The 16991-nt window shown below is 35.3% G+C and overlaps 1 protein-coding gene across 1 annotated transcript; it reads right to left on the bottom strand.

The window, feature by feature from the left end:
• LOC109213117 lies at nt 1-6547 on the bottom strand. Its single transcript, XM_019376881.1, has 2 exons — nt 6484-6547; nt 1-3512 (listed from the first exon to the last, which is right to left on the bottom strand). The coding sequence occupies exon 2, from the start codon at nt 3390-3392 to the stop codon at nt 198-200; it is 3195 nt and encodes a 1064-aa protein (XP_019232426.1). The 5' UTR covers nt 3393-3512; nt 6484-6547; the 3' UTR covers nt 1-197.
• Nucleotides 6548-16991: the final 10444 nt, after the last annotated feature.

The following is a 16991-nucleotide window of genomic DNA, read 5'->3' as shown; positions in this document are numbered from 1 at the left end:
TCAAAGGCATAGCCTAGGGAGCATTTCAGCATATGTATCAGGAGAAACTAACTACTGTACAAAAAGCCTCGCATTCTGGGCTAGGATATAAACTAAGAAAAGATAATTTAATAGGCATGACCATCCTGTACAAATATCTACACATTTTGGGCTAAGTAAACAAAGAAAAGCTAAATGCTGCTTCACGTCGCCTTTGTTCAGTCTGTACAAAGTAAATAAACAGGCATTGCTGCTGGATCGAGCTCCCAGAAACCTCGCATGATGCCACCTCTCTCTTCTGTCAGACGAAAAGCAGGAATTTGATGAGAGAACCTGAGCTGCTCAGCTAGAGATATTTTCACCGTTCCATTTGCCTCTTCTTCCACTTGAGGCTTGTAGACAGACTTAAAACCATTTACCCGTATTAGGAACTTTAAGGATATGTACTTATCAGTAACATCCACAACTTCAACAATTTCATACTCACAATCTTCCAGTTTGTCACATTTCAGCTGAGCACTCCAGTTTTTATAAACTGCCCAAACTTCACCTGTTCTGGGGAAGATCTTGTAGACACCCTTCTTCTCCATAGGTTGTGGTCCTACTTGATGCGAAAAAGCATTGGTTTCCGTATATGTGTTCAGCTTTCTATTATTAAACTTAAACATTCCACAACCAATTGGCATTGTTTTATCACGCCATTGTATTATGCCTTTAGGTGGTGGACAGGCATAAAGCCAAGCCACGTGCAAGGTAAAATTAGGGAAAGGATCTATCTTCTTTATCTGGCCATAGTACCTCGGCATGCCGTCTTCATCACCGTAAATTGCCCAAACTTGACCAACTTGAAACTTCTCCAGTGATCTCTCAGCGTCGAAGTTGTGGAATTCGGGTTCAGGAACCTCATTAGCTACTGATGCAACACAGTTTTCTGCAGAATTTACTGAATCCATGCGACTGTACATCATACAGTTAGCTGTCTCTCTTTGGTCTAAGGATAAATTATTTCCTGAGTTAATTCTGGATTGTCTATCAGCGGGATGTGAATTTCCTTCAGACTTCCCCTTCAGATCAACAGAAGATGTATCTCCTTCGGATTTTAGCTTCACTTCCACCCCATCTGCAGGTGGTAAAACGTCCCGTGGCTTATCATCCCATTGTTCCATCCTGTCTAGAGGTGATATATCTTTATCAGACTTTGCCATTGGTTTCGAATTCATTGCAGAAAACGGATAGTTTTCAAACCCTGCGTTTGATTTTGGCAAAGAAGGTGCCTCTCGTCTCACCCTCTTTGCTGGAGATCTAGGACAAGAGACATCATTGTATGCATTCCCATGCTCGACGTCAAGATCTGCAGACGCAGAAATGCCTAGTTGGTCAATCGGTAAAGAAGCAGGGTCTAGTTCGAAGGATCCTTCAGGAACATCATTCCTCTCCATGCCTGTCATCTTAAACGAAGGAACTCTATGAGAGAATCTAAATATCTCCTTTGCAGGAATTAGAAACTGGCCACTTTCCCCTAGTTTTGTTGCAGCTCGATGAAAAAGACAAGTGAAGCCTTTTACTTTACCCAAGTATGCAACATGAGCACCAATATCATCAGCATAGTCTGACAACACCTCAACAAACTCATAATTGTACTTTCTCTTGCTCTCAATATCAGAATACCATTTCATATCCCAATCTTTAAAGATTGCCCAAGTTTCTCCTTGCTGTGGAAATATCTTCATCGTATTGGAACAGCTGGTTTCATTTTTTGCACAGGCCAAATGTGAGAACATAGGATGATCTTCAGCGTATTCTGAGTTTCCCAATTTGAACCTACCACAAGAAGCTGGAAAGCCCTCAGATAGCCATTTGGTTTCGTTTTTATCCAGCGGATCCGGCTCTAACCAAGTAATGTGCAACTTAAACGCAGGAAAGAAAATCTTCCTGATGACTGCATAGAATCTCGGCATGGCATCCAGAGTATCATAAACAGCCCATACTTGCCCAACCTTAAAGCAAGATTCCTCCCTATCCTTTTCAAAATCACTAAAATCTGGGTCTGGATATTCAAACGTTTCTGGCTCAGTCATAATAGAAGGCCCTAGATCTGAGGGAAGATCAAAGGTTTGTCCACAGCCTTTTTCAGGTACAGCCGCTCTTGCATTTGCATTCTCAGCTTCCTGCTCTGTGTTCTGCAAGCTCTCTTCAGAGAACAAACTTTCCTTTAGTTTCTTCTTTTCTTCACTGGGAGTTGCTGCCTCAGACAAATTCTGAATCAAAGGGTCTTCTTCTTCTTCACCACTTAGATTCGCACAGTAAGTGACACGCTGTCTGGACCGAGTAGATCTTCGCTGTTTCTGGTCACCAAGACATTGAGAATTCTGCCCAGGCGGATGATCACACTCTTCAAAATTTACATCTTCTTCAGAATCTATGCTCGTTGATGAATCACAATTTTCACTAGATTCTACTGATATCTTCTTTCTCTTTGTGTTTTTCCTTTTACATTCCCCTGATAAGCCTTCCTTATTCATTTCTCCATATGCATTTTCCAAGTTTCCATTGATATTAGACTCCCGACCAACCTCTGAGGGAAGCTTTGACTGTATAAATTCATCAGCAGCCTTCTGACAACTTCTCTTGGTTGCAGGGCTCATACAAGTGTATTGGGAGCTATCTTTAATATGATCTTCGTTTGTTGTATCATTCTTCTTGGAAGTAGGCTGACTCCTATTGGTTCCGGGTGTTGCATCTGAAGCATTTACTTCATGACCTGTGTAGGACTTTTTACAGTTTTGACACCACAAAAGCTTATTCAGCATGGTCTTATAATACTTATACTTAACAGAACAGAATGGGCATACAGTCCAAAAAGTTGGTTGGCTTCTAGGAACTCCAGATTGAGTGCCATGCTGATTCATGAATTCTGATTTGACATTGAACTTGTTTTGTACCCAAGGATGTGACCTGATATCTGGCTGGCCGCAGCTTGTTTGCTGCATTGGTACTTGAGATCTTCCTGGAGGAATGCGTCTACTGTTATACAACATTCGTTTTTCTCGATCCAAAAGCACCATTTGAGCTTCACCAATCAGCGTAAAGGCATCAGCCGCACCAGGGAACTTGTTCTTATCAGGATGTAGCAAGAGAGCTAACTTGCGGTATTGCTTCCTGATAAGAGAATCATCAGCTGTTGGCTCCACTTTAAGAATATCATACCAGTTTCTCTCGTTTCCAAAAGTTTTATTCTCCGCTGAGCAATGCACGTCACAAACCAAAACCATCTGCTCAATGTTCTCCAGATTAGGAAAGAGCTCCTGGGCTTTAGATGCAAGCTTTTTAGCTCCAATGAAATCTCTATTTTCCATCTTCTTTTCGGCAATCCCTCTAGCTCTGATCGCCTCTTCTTTGTTGCAGTCCATCATTGGTCTACAATTTGATAGTAATGCTCCTCTATTTACCTTATGCTTCAGAAGGTAGAATTCAATAGAAGCAAATGTTTAAGAAACTATAATATCCAGATCAGCTGTTCAAATTCGTGTAACCTGAAAAAATATAGGTCAACTCTCAGCTTAATTGAGAAAGAAAAAACTAAAATAATTAGTTGTTCGGAAATGCAGGTCATGCAGCTAGACGTTTCCTATTTATACAATTTTAATGAGAAAAAGCAATGGTAACACTCTAAGCAGTTCAAATCGAAAAGGATTTACATTTGACAGTGGAAAAGAAAGAATTGAAAAGGTGTTGCCAAGCATGGGGCGGGTTAGATATCAAAATCAGTTACTGTATAAGTTCATCTAATGACTACACAATTCAACCACAAAGTAATCATCTAAATACCTCGCCAATTAAAACAGTACCATGATCCATACTGGCTTTCAGTGGGGAAATAACGTGCATCTTCGAGTGTTTCAGCCGATCCCCATTTAACACCCTTTATCACTTTCTTTCTACCCACTTTACAAAAGATTAATTCTGACTTAATTCAATGCTTTGCTCTATGAATAATCCTCTTTTAGCCCGTAAAATTCAAAGTCAAGTTAAAGAACATACACCAATATAACAATTAGAACCAAGCTTCTAAAGATGTGCTTTCTCAATCAGATTATCCAACAAACTAATTATGATTGGAACATAAAGAAAAGATAGATAATCTACCATACTAATCACCAAAAAAATTTCTCCTACTCAACAGAAAGAGCAATCCATTTCTAGTTATCTACCAGAGAGGAAATTAAACGAGGTGACGCAGCTCTAAAAATGGTTGGGTTGGCCAAGATTATGCTTTAAATTACTACACACACACATCTAATCTGAAAGTTTCATTCTATTCATTTATATTTTCTCACACATTACCATGTTAATGCTTTTCACAACAAAAATATTGCTGCACTAAAGCAGACACTCATTCTTTTTCCATGCTTTCCTCAATACCAATTGCTTAGATTTCTCTGTTAACCTGAATTCTATCAAGACTTCCCTTGACTATAACAAAGCCTATGCTTATAATTCAAAGAACTGCTAATTTGAACAGTTGCAATGTCTGAAATAGATTCTCTATATTTCCAATTTGTGATAGCAAACTTTTCAATCTTTGATACTCAACTTAAACACTTAACAAACCTAAAATTGCTCTTCACTGTAAAAAGAGAATACATCAAACCTAAAATTGCTTTTCACTGCAAAAAGAGTATGCATCAAGCTCATTTTAACTACATAAATACACACATGCAAGTATGTGCGCGTGTACACATACATCCATATGTATGCAAGTATGTGCGCGTGTACACATACATCCATATGTATACACGTATGCATCATTATCATAACAATAGATGCAGGATTTTTATCAAGTATAAACCAGCTTTTATTTTGCCAGAAGTATTTCAAGCTCATCCACAGATTATCTCGTAACTTTTTGGATATTATATCATTTTACCGGCTATATGGGAAAGAGGGAGTTGAAACCTGAGCCAAAGGGAAGTTTATGATTGAAGTCTTGCTATAAAATTAGAAAAGCAGTTTACTTCTATACTCTCAGTCTCAAAACGAACGTCCAACTTTCTTCTTAGTTTTTTCCATATTATGTGCTAACAACCGACTTCTACCACATACTACTATTATACTGAACCAAAAGTTACTTGAAATCCCACCTTTACCTCGCTTTAAAGAAGTTTTTCTCTTTACTACTTTTCAAAAAAAGTAATAAGTAGAAGCAACTCGTGCACCACAAATATTCCTCCTTTAATGTTAAATGACCCACATCTTGGACTTCAATTCAATTTAGAACGGAAGTTAAACCAACAACAACTAAAATCTAAAATCCTAAACTAGTTGGGGTCCATTATATGAATACTCTTGCATCCATTGTGCTCTATGTGAGCCCATTCCATCTTCCTACTCAATAAATTGCCTTTTACAACAAATTATGGGTTCTCCCATGACTTTGGTTCATCGGCAAAGGTAGTACGGCGCAAGATGTCTGCTAGGTACAGTTCACTAGTAAAAAACTTGGTATTGCGTAAAAGGCAAGCCAAAAGACTTCTCAGTCATCAAAAGGAAATTTTTTTATGGGTTCTCAAGAACGTATTTTTTTATCTAAGTTTCTTCCAGTGCATTAGCTATCTCCACCCCCACCCAGTGGAGGAGCTGGAAGGTTTACCTGCAGATTCGGCCAAATCAGTAGTTTCAGTCAAAACCCTTATTTGTATTGAGAAATCTACTAAATACCTATAAAAATTAAAAACAGACCTAGTTACTAACACCTAATGTCTCTATCCTAGAATTTAGAACCCATAAAGTTCAAATCCTGGTTCCACCTCTGCCTCCGACCCAATCATAGAAATTTTAAACTAGAGGTTCTCTAAAATCTCTCATTTCTACTATAATAACATACAAATCTCCAACCAAACTGAAAAAACTCCTATAATGGACTGACAAAAAACTAAATCAACAACTAAAATGGAATTATGGAAGCATGGACAATTTTACTTGCATGTATTTCATACCCAGTAATCCAGCACTAATGGGAAAGAATCTCACTATTCATGTATCAACAAGATCACAACTTTCAAAGAAATGATTAAACAGCCAAAAAAAAAAAAAAATCTTACCTTTCTCATATCACGGCAAACAAACAAAGTGGGTGTTTTCAGAAACTAAAAGAATTAGACAAAGACGCCATTTTTAGTGCTTCCCATTAAACATGCAACGCTATAATTAACATTTTCACGCAGTGTACTTAAACCAAATACAATAAACATTCTAAACAGAGTGAGTAAAAATAAGTCATTCTCGCCAAAAATACAACTAAAATTAAACTTAACTTGCACAAAAAACCATACTTTCACCCGGAAAAACAAAATTTTATGCAAAAATACAAACCCCAAACTGGCGCATAAAAAAAAACACAAACAAAAAAAAAACAAAAAATCACTATTACATGTAAACAAACAAGAAATGGCTTTTGATCAATTCTTTTTTAGAAAGAAGCATAGAGTGTATGAAGAAGCTTACACATTGGGTTTAACGTGGAGTTGATGAATTGTTTGAGGAAAAGAGAATGCAAAATAGAGAAGTGGCAAAGGGACTGAAAATTTGTATATGGAAGATGAACAATGAACAGTAGCGGAAAAGTATCAAAAGGTCCTTAGAGTTGGGCTTAATTACGCCATGTTTCTGTTGGTCTTTTTGCTATTTTGCCTAAGTTCAGGGGCTAGGAAAGTTTTAATCTTTTCCAATTATGCCCTTGACAGAGTAATTAATTTGAGTTTTTTGGTCAAGAATGGCATTGGATATATAATTTTGCGTGATTGTAGAACATTTTTAGTTATTTTTAATATACACTATGAAACGTTTTTGTATAATTTAATTATACTTTTGATCCCTCGGTTATTGATAAATATTAATTTAAATCTTGAGATATTTTACTAAACATTTTATAGATGAAATATGTTATATTTAGATTATTTTTAGAATAATACTATTTTTAAATACAAAAAATTAACAATACAATTCTAACATAACACATGGATAATAGAACTGTTTAAACTTTAATAACTTGTATAATTTGTTAAATTTCACCAACAAAGGGATCAAAATTGTGCATCTCAAATAATTAAAGGTGGAATGTGAGTGTATATACTTTTTTTCTTATTATTTTATTTTCTTTGATATTAATTAATATAAAATATAGGCGCTCTGTGAATGTATTATGCACATAAATTTTACGCGTATAAAGATTAATATCGACAAATAATGATGATATTACTGGGGTTGGGGAAACTAAGATTCGTGCTTTGATTCCAAAATGTCAATTGAATTACTTTTTCATATTGAATTATATTCACATCCTTCAAACACAACCTGGTTTTCTTTATTGTTAAATTAATAAGGTAAAATACATACTTTACCCATCGATCTTGTACTCAAATCCCTCTTAAATACTTGTTAAACACGGAAATAGCAGGGACGACCCACATTGGTTCAAGGGGGTTCAACTGAACCCGCTTGGTAAATATTTTGTACTATATTTGTGTGGAAATTATTTTTGAAGAATAAAGCTAATATAAGAATTCAGCAATCGAACACGCTTAACAAAAGCTGTGCCTTGGTCGGGTGGTCCAAGTGGGCTCTCATTAACTAGTGCTACTTGTTGCGTGTTCGAACCCGGAAGAGCATTATTTTGTTTTAATTCACTTGTTCAAGATGCCGACGGTTTAGTTGCTGGCCCTCCACGTTATCACCATGCACTTCTTCTTTTTCTTTTATTGCTTATTTTAGTTTAGTATCTTTCCATAGTTATGGAACTTTCTATATGATATTATTAATTTATCTTAGCTCTCTTCAAATAAATAGAGTTTAGTATTTTAATATAGATCAAACTTATGTTTGTTACAGTGATATTTGTAAAATATATATATATATATATATATATATATATATATATATATATATATATATATATATATATTTTTGAGTGTGTGTCTGAGAACAGTATGGCTTGCAAATAAAATAAAGAGTCACGGGCAATTTTGTTTTAACGCTTTGTTAGAACCAAAATAAAGAACGCTAGATAAACTCTGTTTGTTTGTTAACTCAATATCGCTTTTACAAATCGATTATTTTTTAGGACTTCAGTGTATGTTTGAACCCGCTTGTATAAAAATTTGGGTCCGCCACTGGAAAATAGTATTACACACCAAAACTTTTAAAAGTGTGTCAATTACACACCTCTTTTGCTATGTGTCACACGCGTATATTACACATAAAAGAGACGCGTAAAACTAAAAAATTCATCTGAAATTAAGTTTTTTTTATACCTTTTTTAACTATTTCTTTTTTAAATTAAGGAAAAGAAAATATAACCTATGTCTTCTTCTCCAACGCTAAACCCCCTCCCTCCCCTCTCCCCCCCAACCCTAGTTTTGTCTACCACTCATGTTTCGTGTCACGACCCGGATTTCCCACCTTCGGGAGTCGTGTTGGCGCCTACTAATGAGAGCTAGGCAAGCCAATTTTAATTACTTTTCCATTAATAACATAATTTCTTTTAACAATTATCGGCAATAATACCAAAGTAACGAAATTAAATAATAAGCGGAAGTCTCAATATTATAGAAAATTGAATAAAAAATACGGAAAATCCCAACAAAAGCCTCCACCCAAGACTGGTGTCACAGTTTCACAGACGGTCTAAGAATACTACACATAAAGGTCTGAAAGAAATAAACTCGACACTGTCTCCAGAAATACATGAAAGAAACAGGAATATAGATGGAAGGAGACGCCAGGGCCTGCGAACGCCTGCAAGGCTACCTCGGGTCTCGCTGGACTGAAAGCCTACTCCCACACTACTGTTGCTGCTGTCNATATATATATATATATATATATATATATATATATATATATATATATATATATATATATATATATATATATATATATATATATATATATATACAAGTACAACGAAGAAGTAGCAAGAAAATAACAATTTAAGCTGGGGAAGGGAGCATGCTTCAGGGGCAACAGTTAGAAATAAANCCAAGACTGGTGTCACAGTTTCACAAACGGTCTAAGAATACTACACATAAAGGTCTGAAAGAAATAAACTCGACACTGTCTCCAGAAATACATGAAAGAAACAGGAATATAGATGAAAGGAGATGCCAGGGCCTGCGAACGCCTGCAAGGCTACCTCGGGTCTCGCTGGACTGAAAGCCTACTCCCACACTACTGCTGCTGCTGTCCGAAGCCTGGATCTGTGCAAAATAGCACAGAGTGTAGTATCAGCACAACCGACCCCATGTGCTGGTAAGTGCCTAGCCTAACCCCGGCGAAGTAGTGACGAGGCTAGGACCAGACCACCAAATAAACCTGTGCAGATATATATACAAGTACAACGAAGAAGTAGCAAGAAAATAACAATTTAAGCTGGGGAAGGGAGCATGCTTCAGGGGCAACAGTTAGAAATAAAATATCAGGTTTGATAAAGAGTATATCTCAATTTAACTTCTAGCAATAAACGAAGAGATAAGGCAACTTTCATATCCAACTCATCTTGTTGCAGGCGTGCAACCCGATCCCATTTCTCAATATCTCGTGGTAGGCGTACCACCCGCTCCCATTTCAATGTCACTCGTGGTAGGCGTTCCACCCGCTCCCATTTTCATTAAATCAACAGTTCCTCCAAAAGAAATTTACTCTAAGAAACGCAACAACTAATATGAGTTCATAAGACAACAGGGACACGAAAATTATGATTCACTAAGGAAAACAATTAGGACAAGTAGCAATTAATTATGAATTATAAGGAGGCAATTAGGCAATTTAGTAAGTAATATGTTGAATGTCACGTAGCAATTAAGTCACATAATAATGAAGCAATTAAGGCATAAATTCAAGACAGAACGTTATGCAAGGACACATTAGTTCAATAATACAAGTGACAAGATAAAGGGAAATGTCAACGTAAAGAATCACAGAAATAATGGAATAAGACAAGTAATGCACTTGAACTAATAACAACAAGAAATCATAGCAAACTACAATAAGTGCACGGCATCACCCTTCGTGCTTTTACTCTCATCCTCACCAAGAAATAATTAAAAAGTGCACGGCATCATCCTTCGTGCTTTTACTCTCATCCTCACCAAGCAATAATATCATAAAATGTGTACGGCATCACCCTTCGTGCTTTTACTCTCTTTCCTCACATATAATCAATAGAATTGGCACGGAATGGTACATCGTGTTGCACGGTATCACCCTTCGTGCTTTACTCTCTTTTCCTCACAATAAGCAAACAGTGCACGGCATCACCCTTCGTGCTTTACACTCTTTCCTCACAAGAAACAAACAATGCACGGAATCACCCTTCGTGCATTAACACTCTTCCTCACCCAATCAACAATCACAAACAAGGGCAAGGGAATAAATAAACAATAATAAAAATCCCGGTAAGGGAACACAAACAAACAATTAAAACCCGGGAAGGGTACAACATCAATAATCTCAACGTCCCGGCAAGGGAAAATATCAATAACTCTTTCTCTTTCTTTCACTTTCATCTCATAGTTCACATTATCAGTCGAGCCAATGCTCCAAAGATTTACTTATCTCATATACCTTCACAATTTGTATTTCAACTTGAGCCAACGCTCCACGAAGTTCAAAAATCATAATTTCTTTCACAAGATCTTTACAACATATAGAAGTCATCAATTAAGCATGGATGGTACAACAAAATCCAAACTATTCGCAAAATAAGGACTCACGGTCATGCTAGACACCAATGTATAGATACTCGTCATCATGCCTATACATCGTACTCGACAATCAACAAGTAGCAAATAAGACTCAACTCTTATTCCCTCAAGCTAGGGTTAAACCAAACACTTACCTCAACTTCCACGGCCAAATCAATCCTCAACGACCGTTTTCCCTCTCGAATTCGGCTCCAACTCAATCAAATCTATACAATAGTGACTTCGTAATATCAACATATGCTAAACAAATCAAACCCAATGTCTAATTATAGATTTCCAAACTTTCTTTCCAAAATCCCAACATCACACCCGGGCTCGCTTGGTCAAAACACGAGGTTCGAACCAAATTCATATCACCCATTCCACCACGAGCCCGAATATATAATTTATTTTCAAATTCGATCCCAAAACGAGGTCTAAATCAAGAAAAGCAAAAAGCCCTAACTCTACCCATTTTCTCCAATTTATACCCTAAATTACATGATTCAAGCTTAGGAATTCAATGGATATTAATGAAAAATGAAGGAAACTAGTTAAGATTTACTAACCCACAAAGTCTTGGTGAAAGGGGGCTTCAATGGACGCTTAGGAACCTCGGAGAAGAAAAAGTTCGGGTGTTTTTATGAAAGAATTCGCGACTACACTGTTCTGGAATTTAATTATAACTGGGTAAAAATTGCCCTTCGCATTCGCGGGAACAGGGCTGCGTTCGCGAAGGGTAACTGGGCAAGGCATCGCGTTCGCGATTGGAGGAATGCGAACGCGAAGAAGAAAGCTGGGGGGGGGGGGTCCAGGACTTGGTCTACGCGAATGCGTAAACCTAAACGCGAACGCGGTCCAGCATCGCGAACGTGAAGAAGGAATGATGGGCTGGGCCCTCAGAGTCCAATAACTCTATGCGAACGCGATGAAGGACACACTCAAGGCTTCGCGAACGCGAAGAAGGATTTGTCTGCAACAGCTGAAGCTCATTTTCTGCAACTTTCCTAAGTCCGAAATCACTCCGAAACACCCCCGAAACACTCCCGAGCCCTCGGGGCTCCTAACCAGACACATACCCTAACTCAACAACATCCTACGAACTTAACCGTGCGATCAAATCGCCAAAATAACATAAAAAACAATGGATCAAACCTCAAAATCACTAGTTTTTCTTCAAACTTCATAAACTTTCAAATTTAGAGTTTTAAGTCCGAAACACGTCAAACGACATCCGATTTCAACCAAACTTTACAGAAAGCGCTTAAACCACATATAAGACTTGTACCGGGCGCCGGCACCAAAATACGGGCCCGATACCACAGTCTTTTAATCAAATTTTATTTTCATTTTCCTTAATCATTTCCAGAAAACAATTTCACACAAAAATTCATTTCTCGGGCTTGGGACCTCGGAATTCGATTCCGGGCATACGCCCAAGTCCCATATTTTCCTACGGACCCTCCGGGACCGTCAAATCACGGGTCCGGGTCCGTTTACCCAAAATGTTGACCGAAGTCAAATTTATTCAATTTAATATCAAAATTTAGCATTTTTCTCACAGAATTCATATTTAAGCTTTCTGGCTACGCGCCCAGACTGCGCACGCAATCGAGGCAACCCCAAATGAGTTTTTCAAGGCCTCGGAAGCACGGAATGAATAAGAAAACAGGTGATGACCCCTTTGGGTCGTCACATTTCGCCTCTTCACCCCTCATGACTAACAAGAAAAAGAAAAAGAAAAAGAAGAAGAGAAGAGAAGCTATTGGGTCTTGTAAAAATCACCATTATTGACCTTTTAAAAAAGCTTAAAAATTTAATCGGATCTTGTTGATTTTGTTATTCCATGACTTAGAAAAATAATTTGAATTCGTGATTATTGTTGAGCAAAAATTTACTATAAATATGCTGAAAATTTGATGATTAATTTTGATAAAATTCAAAAAACACCATTAATAAGTTTGAAGCTTTGGGTTTGAGCTTGAATTTGAAATTTGTATAAAGATTTATAATGAATGTTGTTAAAACTTATTAAAACTCGGCAAAGAATTGAATCTATAGTTAGGGAAGAAGGTGCTTGTGGTGGAAGGATTGGCGTTAGTGGAGAAGATGATGGGTTTGGAAGATGAGGAGGGGGCAGGATTTTTTCTTTTCTATATTTTTTTTCTTTGGGAAGATGAGGAGAGGGGGTGGGGGACAGAGGTTTTCTTTTTCAGTTTTTCTTTTTTTTCTCGATCTATGACACATGTCAGGTGTTGATTGGCGCGTGTAATAGCAATCTTTTAGCAGATGTGATCAAACACTGAAGTGGTGTATAATTGACACACCTTTAAAAATTTTGGTGTGTAATATAATTCCTGTATTTAGCAGGTGTGTAAGACGAATTTGGGGATAAGGTCGAGGGGTAAAGTATGTATTTTGCCAATTAAGAATCATTATTCTTTTAGGAAAAAGACTATGGAAGTTTCTCAAATTTGCTATGGAAGAATAACACACTTGAAACATTGCTCGTGAATAGTAATGCTTCCATAGAATTTCTCAATCGACCTTCGTACACTTAATCTGATACGAAAGCAATTAACATATCAGAGAATTGATGAAGTGGACAACTTCACACAAAATGTAAGTTTAGTATTTTTGAACCATGCATTTTTTAGATTGAGCAAAAGATGTCTCGGGAATCATATAACTTCCGGCATATGTGACGGAACAAATCTAGAATCGGGGACTTTACATAACTGTCACAGTTTAAAAGAAATATAATAAATTTTTAGTATTAAATTCAATATTACAGATATGGCAGGAAAATATTTATATTTGTAGCACACAGTTCCATTAAAATAAAAATATTAACTATTAATCCCTAAACATAAGAAATTTGAATGGAAAGTTAATAATTATTTGTACAAAAATCATGTCTTTTTCTCTCTCTTTATCTATTAGCTTTCCTTCTTTTTCTTCATCTTCTTAGTTTTGTTTTCTACCGAAGCCAATATATTTTTTAAATTTGTTCCATATTTTTAGTTATCTTTCTTAAGTTTTTCTCTTACTTCTTTCTTCCTTTCTTAATATAAAGCTCTTATTTCGATAATAATATACGTTAATATATACAATACATATATATAAAAATATACTTTGAATTAACACATATAAAATATACAAAACAAATACATAAAAAATACATCTTCAATTAAGATGACACTTAGACATGTGAAATATACATAAAAATATATATCTTAAATTTAATTAAGATGGTATATAAATATACAAAAAATTATATATATATATATATATATATATATATATATATATATATATATAATGACACTAAAAATACCGCTTAAAATAAGATAGCACTTCACAAATAAATATACAAAAAATATATACATAAATATACATTTTGAATTAAAGTGATACCTGATATACAAAGTATAAAAGATGTATAAATCAATACATCTTGATTTAGGTGGCATTGAGATATGCAGCAACTTTTCAAAATATGGAGTGAACAAGATGAATGCTGTAAAGGGAAAATGAAGATGGACAAAAAAAAAAGTACTTCCTGTGATTAGTGAGTGAGTTAACTTATTAAATGTTGAGCTTAATTTTATAATGTGCCATTAATGAAAAAAAAAGTGCTCTTTATGGAATAAACGATAAATGGTGTTATTTTTATAAATAATAGTTAAAAAAGGATCAAGCATGTAAAAAACTCTTAATTTAAACAATTAATTTTTAGACGAACTACCGACAGAACTTGCAATGCAATTGTCATTAGAAGATTTATATTTAAATGACGACAAATTTATTGGTAAATTACCAAAAACTCTTTCTTCCTTAAATTTGTGTGTGCTTGATATTAGCATTAATAACTTTTCTATCATGTTTTCAAAGTGAAGTGCTCAGATTACAGCATTGTTAGTACTTGTCATGTCTCATAGTTAGGGGCGAATCTACCTTAGCCCAAGCGGTGTTAAGTGACACTGCTTGGTCGAAAATCTTTAATAATTATTTGTATATAATTAAATGAAGAAACAAGAAACGAATAAAAACAAATAAAGTGGCAACATTTGTAAAGAAGATCTCCGTAGCTTAATCAGTTAGAGGCTGAAGAATTCTATGTTTGGCCGTGAGTTCGAACCTACGCAGACTCATTTTATGTTTAATACTTTTATGCCTCATCTAAAAGTAAAAACAATACGTGCCCGAAGGACTGCTTCCTTTGTAAGTTGTATTTTTTTATTGGTTGTGTTTTAAAATATGATATTATATTTATTTATTTAATTTTCACGTTTAATGATGACACCACTTACAAAAATTCCTGCATACGCCACTGTTCATAGTCAACTTCAAGGTCATATTCACATGGAATTGTGCAACTTTAGTATTTATCTCAGTTTCTTAGGCTTGTCAAAGAATCAACTCACCAAGCCGATTCCAAATATTTTTATTAATGGGAATACCTTTTTCTTAACAAGAATCACCTAGCTAGTAAATTTACACATGCAATATCTCAGTTTGCTCGCTTAGATTTCAGTAATAATACCTTTGTAGGAAGCATTACCGCCAATTGACCTTTCTGAGTTGAATATCTTCTTCTTAAAGAAAATTAATTTATAAATAGAATTTCAAATCATAAATGCCATCTACAGGCATTAAGAATGGTTGGCTTGTCTCATAATCCCTTTGAACTAATGCTAGATTTTTTCTCTAAAGATCAACTTGAAAGTAGAATTCACAAAAAAAAGAAAGAATTGTTTTTCCTTAATTATGAAAGTAGCATCGTATAATTCTTACATGTCTAGAATCAATCTTCCTTTGAATGGATTAAGTGGTGAAATTCCTATTGAGCTTGAAAACATAGGTGCCATACAAGTTTTAAATATTTTGTATAACAATCTCACTAAAGCAATTCCAAAAATATTTTTTAATTGCATGAAATCGGATGCTTAGATCTCTCCTACATTAATCTGAGTCGAAGAATACGTGATAAGGAACTTAAGCTTCACTCATTGACAAACTTCAGTAAACAATAGTAATTTATTAGGAGTTATTTCCATACCTAAAGGCCAGCTTAGTACATTTGATGAGATCATCTACGAGGACAATCCTTCTCTTTACGGACAATAATTGTATATTAAGTATAACAATATTTGATTGAAACATCTCTTCCAATCAAATAGTAGAAATGAAGAAGGTGAGTTCATAAATATGGAGAATGCTCAAATTTGTTTTAGTGACTTATCCTATATTCTCCGCGATATCATAATTACTCTTTATCTAAATTACTATGAGTTAATGGCTTAAAACTCCCTAAATTATCATATTTTTGCTCATTTCATACTTTAAACTATAACTTATTCCTGTTGCCCCTATTAAATTTAACTTTCGAGGTTAACACCCCTTACTCGCTTGACATATGTTAAAGTGTTGCATTTTAAATAATTAAAGGTGGAATGTGAGTGCAAATATCATTTTTTTTTTAATTTTATCCTCTTCGATTTTATTTTAATTAACATGAAATACAAGTGGAATGTGCGTGCAATTTTTTTGCACATGAATTGCACGTGCAAAGATACTAGTATTGATAAATGATGATTATAATATTAGGATTCGAGACTTTGATTCGAATATTCCGATCGAATTACTTTTTCATCTTGAATTATATTCACGCCCTTCAAACACAACCTAACTTTCTTTACTATGAAATTAAGAATCATTGATCTATCGGAAAAAAAATAGTGAAAGTTTCTCAAATTTTCTATGGAAGAATAACACACTTGAAACATTTCTCATTGATAATAATGCTTTCATAGGATTTTTCTATCGGCCTTCGTACACCCAACCTAATATGAAAGCAATTGACATATCATATAATCGATTAAGTGAGTAACTTCACACAAATATAAAATTAGTATTTTCAAACCTTATTGGCAAAAGATGTCTCGAAAGTCATATATCTTCCAGCATTTATAACAAGACAAATTTAGAAGTATTAGATTTTTCAAACACTCAATTCAGATGAACTACCGACATAACTTGTCATCTAATCGTTATTAGAAGATTTATATGTAAATGACAACAAATTCATAGGTGAATTACCAAAAAACTTTTCTTCTTTAAATTTGTATGTGCTCGATATTAGCAACAATGACTTTTCTGGCATGTTATCGAAGTGGAGTGATGTACTTGTCATGTCTCAGATCCAACTTCAGGTTCATATTCACATGAAATTGTGCAACTCTGGTATTTATCTCAGGTTCTTAGGCTTGTCAA

Source organism: Nicotiana attenuata, unplaced genomic scaffold (assembly GCF_001879085.1).
Source record: "Nicotiana attenuata strain UT unplaced genomic scaffold, NIATTr2, whole genome shotgun sequence".
Lineage (NCBI taxonomy): Eukaryota > Viridiplantae > Streptophyta > Magnoliopsida > Solanales > Solanaceae > Nicotiana > Nicotiana attenuata.
The sequence above is the reverse complement of the archived record's forward strand: the minus strand, read 5'-3'. Positions and strand labels throughout refer to the sequence as shown.

What these genes read in the sequence shown, in the direction of transcription:
- LOC109213117 (XM_019376881.1), bottom strand. Translation starts at nt 3,392, where the DNA reads ATGATGGACTGCAACAAAGAAGAGGCGATCAGAGCTAGAGGGATTGCC.